The 8,340-nt window shown below is 45.5% G+C and overlaps 1 protein-coding gene and 1 long non-coding RNA gene across 2 annotated transcripts in view; both read left to right on the top strand.

Annotated features, from left to right (window-relative positions):
• Positions 1-123: 123 nt before the first annotated feature.
• Positions 124-8,340, top strand: part of LOC115798430 (interferon-induced protein with tetratricopeptide repeats 5-like) — a 31,458-nt gene continuing 23,241 nt past the window's right edge. The window contains exon 1 of the mRNA XM_030755282.1: positions 124-196. Within this exon, the coding sequence (XP_030611142.1) occupies positions 192-196 (5 nt within the window). The 5' untranslated portion in view covers positions 124-191. The remainder of the gene's footprint in view (positions 197-8,340) is intronic.
• Positions 2,409-8,243, top strand: LOC115798431 (uncharacterized). Its single transcript, XR_004021482.1, has 3 exons — positions 2,409-3,595; positions 3,689-3,781; positions 7,478-8,243. It is a non-coding gene; the product is annotated as an uncharacterized LOC115798431 (long non-coding RNA).

Here is an 8,340-nt window from a genome sequence, read left to right as displayed (position 1 = left end):
TGTGTCGTCACAACTCACAGCAGAAAGAAAATCCTGCTGTGTTGGTGTTTGCTTCCCTGTTTTGAATCGTCCTGACGTTTTGCTGTCAGAGGCGACAGTGAAAGCACCACTAATTTAGCTCATTTCCCGACACACAGCTGTGCAGGACGCTTTGCTCCAACTTGTCTGATTCTGAACGCAGAATAATTAAAATGAGGTGAGTGTTTTTGTTTTTGTCTTTATTTCAGGATTTATTTGTTAAGTGCGGCTACTCCTTCGTAACTACATATAATAAATAATACAGTACAGTGAAAATTAAACTCCTCAGAAAACAGAACTGTCGTGGTCCAAATAAATAAATCAGTGAGGTACAGAGGTGGGAAGTAACGAAGAACAAATACTTCGTTACTGTGCATTAACCCCTTAACTGGCAAGGGCCCGGTGACGGGCCGTTTGTAGTCCCTTTTATATGGCAGGCTAGACCCTCCCATTTTTATTGACACGTCATTCGGCCAATCATGTAACTGGCTGCACCAAATCACCTGACAAAGCTACGTGACGCCCTCTGAGTATTATTGGCTCTGGGAAACCCATTTCTTAACATTATTGGCCGAATGAGGTGTCAGTCAAAATGGGCGGGTCTAGCCTGCCATATAAATGCACTTCATTCGGCCCGCGGACCTGACGCAGCCGATTAATAGGCTATGAAATGGGTTGTTCAGAGCCAATAATAACCAGAAGGCGTTATGTAGTTTTTGTCAGGTGATTTTTTTGCTGCCAGTTAAGGGGTTAAGTAGATCTTTCACTATCTGTACTTTACTTGAGTATTTACTTTTCTTTTTTACTTTTACACCCTACACCCTTTCACACAGTTTTAAAATGGTAACTGGAACTCTTAAAAAATGACGAGGACCACTGGCGTGGTGGTGATATTAATGCGCGGTACAAATAGTGCCAGAAATTTAGGTTTTTCTCTGATAAGCAGAGGTGGCAAAAGTACTGACATTCTATACTTAAGTAGAAGTACAAGTACTTGTGTTAAAAAATACTGTAACGTTGTAAACACACTTCCAAAGTCGGCGATATTCACAACAAAGGTCGTCTTTATTAACAGAAAAACGGCTGCTGTAGGCCACAGCCACGCCAACCACAACTACAACAGCGGAACAGCAACACACACACAGGCAAGCTCTCGGTCTTTTCTCTCTCTCCATGCTGCCTTCACGAACCTCCCGAACAGTCCGAAATCCCACAACATCAACACGCTCTCTAACTAAGAGAATCGCTACAATACTTTGGTAAAAGTTGAAGTACTGGTTCAATTTCTTTACTTAAGTAAAAGTAAAAAAGTACAGGCTCTGAAATGTACTCAAAGTAAGAAAGTAAAAGTAGCTTATTGGAGAACGTTTCTGCTATTTTTCTGTAAGCTAACTGAACCTCATTATATTGTATATTATTGTAATAATATAAAAGGTATTAGGTACTAAACTGCAGTATTTTCATACAATCGTTGAATAACACAAAGTCAGAATACTTGTTTTGCAGTCCTTACATTTAAATCTAACCTCTCTTCTTCCTCTCCTGTCCTCTTTCTCCATCTCTGACTGAACTTCTCTCTCTTTTCTCTCCCTGAATTTCAGCCGCTCTTCTTTTAGCTAGCAGACACCCTGTGTGACAAACTGCACACACTTTGTGTGTTTGCAGATATTTGTTGAGCATTTAGAAACGTTGCATTTACCTGCCACACGTTACTCCCTTCATGCTCGCTCCTCTTCAGTAGCGCTAGCTAAGCTGTTCATGTCCCGCGAGCGCAACTTACGGACTCGGTCCGGCCCGCTGTGACTCCTGATTATAGCGCTATAAATGAGACATTAATTATATGGGTTTGTGTATTTAATCCCTTTGTACGTGATAAGTCCGGTGATGGAGGATACGCCAGTACGATTGTCTCTTTTATGTTATTATTCCTCCATTTAGATCGTTTGATGTTTGACGGAAATGCAGACTTTTCTCAGACGTGTTAAACCTAAAGTAACGAGTCTGTTTGAAAATGTAAGAAGTAGAAAGTACAGATACTTGTGTACAAATGTAGGGAGTAAAAGTAAAAAGTACTCAGAAAAATAAATACTCAAGTAAAGTACAGATACCTGAAAAATGTACTTAAGTACAGTATTTGTACTTCGTTACTTCCCACCTCTGCTGATAAGGGACTAATTATGATATATTTTAGTCACGTTTGAGCAGGTGCTCCACCCAGTTGCATTTGCCTATTGACAGGCGAAGATGAACACCACTTGAGCAAATTGAGGACGTAAAAACCGAAGTCGCAGATGATTATTTTTGTCAGCAAGATCTGGATGAGAGCTGGCGGATTTTTTCTGGATGAGGATCTAGTGAAATAAGGTAACTTGCACTTATCAGATATTTTTTAAATCCAATCAAATGTGTAAATATGTTATAAAAAATTATTTTCCGTCTTTGTAACATGTTTAAACACAGTACATTGAAACAACGGCTTGTTAATGCCGAGTACAGTTAGTGGAGGGGAGCCTAGCTAAACTGTACTCCGGTGCACTTATAAAACTTTTTATTATGAGGAAATACAGGCGGCTCTACGAGTTTTATAGGATTCACTCTCTCAGAAGCACAATAGTTGCGCTTGGTTAAAGTTTTGAATGGTACCGGTGCTGTTTGCAAATGAGTTAGCGCCCGGAAAAAGGCTCTGTGTCATAGTGCCAGCAATTAGCCGGGTCCCTTTTCTTTAACCCGAGAGTGGAGCGCATAAGCGAACAGGTGAAGATAACATTTTATAGTCGAGTTGACTGTTATTTTAACGAAGTGGCATTCACGTGACTCGCATAGATCCCAAGCCTTTTTTCGGGGGTCGGTTGGTTGTTTTTAAATCTTTCTAGGCTTGAATTTTCAGATATAGAAGGGGACTCTGTGTCTTCATAATAAAACATATTTGATGTTGTTGTTTGAGCGCATTAAGTGTCCTTATTTGGGCAATCACAATCATGAAAGCAGCCACCCCATTGATAACAGCAGCGAAGATGACCTCTTATGTCAGCCAGACCGATATGGTTATACTACTAACTAAAGTCATTTAAGAATACTGTTAATATGCTCACACATCCTTTTTCAACCCTAACAGTTGTTGTTGTCCTGATCCATCTGAAGGACAGCGTCCTTAAAAAAAGGAGGAGAAGCACAAGATGATGGAGGTTGAAATGCTGAAGAGGGACGCTGATGACCAGCTGCTAGAACCTCTGATGGTTGCTAAGTGTTCCCAGCACAGAAAAGAGATTATTAGAGATCACCCAAACATCACAGAGCTCATTTCCCGATGGCCAGCTATGTTCAACGAGAGACACGACTTTGCATTAATTCCACCGAGAGATTTAATGATATGTTAAGACAGTATGGACTGTGTCCTATTGAGAAATGTTTTATTTTCTGTTTTATCACTTCAGATTAGAGCAGAATTCAGGAGAATCATCACTACAGACCTTCTCAAATCTTTTCTTGACGAACTTGATGGCTGGAGGCAGACAAAGCAGCAACCAAGTCTGGAAAGAAGTCTCTCAAAGGCATTTTGGACTGCCTTGTGAAAGATGTAAGTAGAACTGTCTTGAACTGGCTGGAAAATTAGGCACTATTTATGTTTGTTAAAATATTTTCATCTCACTGCATGTCTCATATCTTGAAGGACACAAATGAAAGGAGACAGGCTGCTGCTCTGCTTGGTTTGCCACTCTACATATCAGGGGAAGATCCATCAGCTGTCATCAGGATGTGTGATGTAAGTCAACAATTTTGTAATTCAACAACTGTATGTTTACATTTTTGTCTCTTTTACTTTTTTTTGGTATCTTCAAATTTTTAAAAACCTTTTTGTGGTTTTTGGCTATGTATGTATGAAGGAGCCTGAGCTAGTGCGTGAGGTTGAGAGATACCAGCTAGACATAGTTGGGCTCACCTCAACGCATGGCCTGGGCTCTGGAACCAGTCTCCTGGAGAAGGGCTGGACTCTGTTCCAGTCTGGAGTTGCCCTCGGTGAGAGGCGGCGAGCTGGGGTGGGTATTCTTGTATCCCCCCGGCTTGCTGCCTGTACGTCGGAGTTTTCACCGGTGGACGAGAGGGTAGTTTCCCTGCGCCTTCGGGCTGGGGAACGGGTCCTGACTGTTGTTTGCGCTTATGCGCCGAATGACAGTTCAGGGTACCCACCCTTTTTGGAGTTGCTGGGTGGGGTGCTGGAGAGTGCTCCATCTGGTGACTCCATAGTCTTGCTGGGAGACTTCAACGCTCACGTGGGCAATGACAGTGAGACCTGGAGGGGCGTGATTGGGAGGAACGGCCTGCCCGATCTGAACCCGAATGGTGTTTTGTTATTGGACTCCTGTGCAAACCACAGTTTGTCCATAACAAACACCGTGTTCGAACACAAGGATGTCCATAAGTGCACATGGCACCAGGACACCCTAGGTCGCAGGTCGATGATCGATTTTGTAATCGTATCATCAGATCTGCGGCCGTATGTTCTGGACACTCGGGTGAAGAGAGGAGCTGAGCTGTCAACTGATCACCACCTGGTGGTGAGTTGGATCAGGTGGCGGGGAAAGATGCTGGACAGACCTGGCACACCTAAACGTATTGTGAGGGTGTGCTGGGAACGCCTGGCAGAAGCCCCAGTCCGGGAGATCTTCAACTCCCACCTCCGGCAGAACTTCGACAGCATTCCGAGGGAGGCTGAGGACATTGAGTCCGAATGGACCATGTTCCGCACCTCCATTGTTGAGGCGGCTGCTCAGAGCTGTGGCTGCAAGGTGGTTGGTGCCTGTCGTGGTGGTAACCCCCGAACCAGATGGTGGTCACCGGAGGTGAAGGGAGCCATCAAGCTGAAGAAAGAGTCCTATCGGGCTTGGTTAGCCTGTGGGACTCCGGAGGCAGCTGACAGGTATCGACAGGCCAAGCGGAATGCAGCTCGGGTAGTGGCCAAAGCAAAAACTCGGGTGTGGGAGGAGTTCGGTGAGGCTATGGAAAAAGACTTTCGGACGGCATCGAAGCGATTCTGGCAAACCGTCAGGCGACTCCGGAGGGGAAAGCAGTGCTTCACTCACACTGTTTATAGTGCGGGGGGGGGTGCTGCTGACTTCAACTGAGGCTATAGTCGGACGGTGGAAGGAATACTTCGAGGACCTTCTGAATCCCACTGACACGCCTTCTGTAGTGGAAGCAGAGTCTGGGGATGAGGGGGATGACTTGACCATCACTGGGGTTGAGGTCACTGAGGTAGTTAAACAACTCCTTGGTGGCAGAGCCCCTGGGGTGGACAAGATTCGCCCTGAGTTCCTGAAGGCTCTGGATGTTGTAGGGCTGTCTTGGTTGACACGCCTCTGCACATCGCGTGGAGATCTGGGGCAGTGCCATTGGATTGGCAGACCGGGGTGGTGGTCCCCATCTTTAAGAAGGGAGACCGGAGGGTGTGCTCCAACTTTCGGGGGATCACACTCCTCAGCCTCCCCGGTAAGGTCTATGCCAGGGTGCTGGAAAGGAGGGTCCGTCCGTTAGTCGAACCTCGGATTCAGGAGGAACAATGCGGTTTTCGTCCTGGTCGTGGAACGCTGGACCAGCTCTTTATCCTCTCAAGGATATTCGAGTGTGCGTGGGAGTTTGCCCAACCAGTCTACATGTGCTTTGTGGACTTGGAGAAGGCATTCGACCGTGTTCCTCGGGGTGTTCTTTGGGAGGTTCTGCGGGAGTATGGGGTGTCTGGCCCATTGTTGCGGGCCATTCAGTCCTTGTACAACCACAGTGAGAGCTTGGTCCGTATAGCCGGTAATAAGTCGGATTTGTTTCCTGTGGGTGTTGGACTCCGTCAGGGCTGCCCTTTGTCACCGATTCTGTTCATAATTTTTATGGACAGAATTTCTAGGCGTAGCCAGGTGGCGGAAGGCTTCTTCCTTGGTGGCCTCAGAGTCACATCTCTGCTTTTTGCAGATGATGCGGTTCTGTTGGCTTCATCAGGGGGGGGCCTCCAGCTCGCAGTGGAACGGTTCGCAGCCGAGTGTGAAGCGGCTGGCATGAGAATCAGCACCTCTAAGTCTGAGGCCATGGTCCTCAGCCGGAAAAGGGTGGAGTGCCATCTCCGGCTCAGGAACGAGTTCTTGCCTCAAGTGGAGGAGTTTAAGTATCTCGGGGTCTTGTTCACGAGTGATGGGAGAAGGGAACGGGAGATCGACAGGCGGATCGGGGCTGCTTCTGCAGTGATGCGGACGCTGCACCGGTCCGTCGTGGTGAAGAGGGAGCTTAGCGTAAAAGCGAGGCTCCTGATTTACCGGTCGATCTACGTTCCTACCCTCACCTATGGTCACGAGCTTTGGGTAGTGACCGAAAGAATAAGATCGCGAATACAAGCGGCAGAAATGAGTTTCCTTCGAAGGGTGGCTGGCCTCTCCCTTAGAGATAAGGTGAGGAGTGCGGCCATCCGGGAGGGGCTCGGAGTAGAGCCGCTGCTCCTCCACATCGAAAGGAGCCAGTTGAGGTGGCTCGGGCATCTGATTAGGATGCCTCCTGGCCGCCTCCTGGGTGAGGTGTTCCGGGCATGTCCCACCGGGAGGAGGCCCCGTGGTAGACCCAGGACACGCTGGAGAGATTGTGTATCTCGGCTGGCCTGGGAACGCCTTGGGGTCCCTCCGGATGGGCTGGAGGAGGTGGCTGGGGAGAGGGAAGCTTGGGCTTCTCTGCTTAGGCTTCTGCCCCCGCGACCCGGCCCCGGATAAGCGGAAGAAAATGGATGGATGGATGGCTATGTATGGTTGGGGGCAAGCAGGAGTGGGGAGTTGTAATGGAGCACAGTGCTAGTACAGAAACTGAGTGAAAAACTGTTAAGGATGGGACCAATAACAGAGGACAATTTAACCATGTAAGAGAAGTCCTACTTAAAAAAAGTCAGCATTGGTTAATGTGTCCTACATATTTAGGATATTTTCAGTGCTTCACCTTGGTAATCTTTGGTGTAATATGATACACAGCAGGCACACCTTTGCTCATGTACAAGAGAGCAGAAGCTCTGTAGATGAAAAGGTTCCTGTCAAAAACAAGGGCTGCCTGACAATAAAGTAAAGCACTGAAAAAAACTTTAAATATGGTGAACACTTAAACAGCTTGTTTTCAGGTGGAGCTTCTTTTACATGTTTAATACATCTTTTGTTGTTGGCCTCATTCACACCAGTTTTTATTGCTTTGTTTCTGGGCCGTTTATGCTCTATGATTCTGCAAACTGGGAGTGTGTTTGTCAGGTTATACATTCACTGAACAGAAGAGCATCATATGACCCCACTTCAAAAAACTGAACTATTCTTTAAAATGTCAAGGCTTACAGGTTGTTAAACCACACAGTAGCGTCCAACAACTTGTAATATAAAGATAACTTTGAGTAATGGCATTCTGTGCTCACACACACAAAAATGGTCATGTATTATTTCTTCTTTTTAAGGCTCATGTTGACACTTTGGTTGATGCCATGAAGGGGATGCAGCTTGGCCTCCTGATAGCCTGTGAAGGTGGTGAACAGGATCCCATTCCACACGAGACCTTCGATGTGGCAGTTGTGGTGGAGGAGACCATTGTGCTTCACAACATGAAAGATGTGGCCCAGAGCTTTGCCATGCTTATGGGTGTCATCTACTGTGTCAATCCCAAGTACCCAGATGACATGAAGTATTCCTTTGACTTTCTTCAGAGAGTGGTGATGAAGATCAGACCAGAGCAGGCTTTGGCTCGAGTACATGGATTGAGAAACAGAATCCTGAGGTACAAACTGTAACATTTATGTTTTAAGTTTCATTGTCACTTCTAGAAGGTGCTCTTGTAAAAATTTGTTCAGTTCTTTTTCTATAAACAAAAACTTTCAGTATTGTGCTGAAATGATGTTCTTTACAAAAAAAACATCCCTCTCATCACTGTCATTGTGAGATTGCTAAGACATTGATCTTGTAGCACTTTATTATATTGGACTGTTTGTGTGATGATGCTGATTTTATTGAGTTTGCGCTGCAATTGTTTAATGTTAATGTTTACAGCACTTTAAGCAAACTTCTGTTAAATGTGTTTTGTGAATATATTGGATTTAGATCGTGTGGTTAGAATGTTCTCATTTAATATAGTCTAACTTTCACATATGTTGTCTTGGAGATAAATGTTCTGATTTACACTCGCTTTAAGGCTCGTCAAATCTGTGAAAACTGTATTTGATGAGAAAAAGTTTGGAAAATAAATGTTTTTGAACATATGAGTTGTAAGTGTATTTTTTTAGGAAACTGGTGAACTTGCTGTTATGAGTGGAGAAAGGGGATTACA

This window comes from Archocentrus centrarchus, chromosome 19 (assembly GCF_007364275.1).
Source record: "Archocentrus centrarchus isolate MPI-CPG fArcCen1 chromosome 19, fArcCen1, whole genome shotgun sequence".
Taxonomy (NCBI): Eukaryota; Metazoa; Chordata; class Actinopteri; order Cichliformes; family Cichlidae; genus Archocentrus; species Archocentrus centrarchus.
This window is presented reverse-complemented; position numbering and strand designations above follow the sequence as displayed.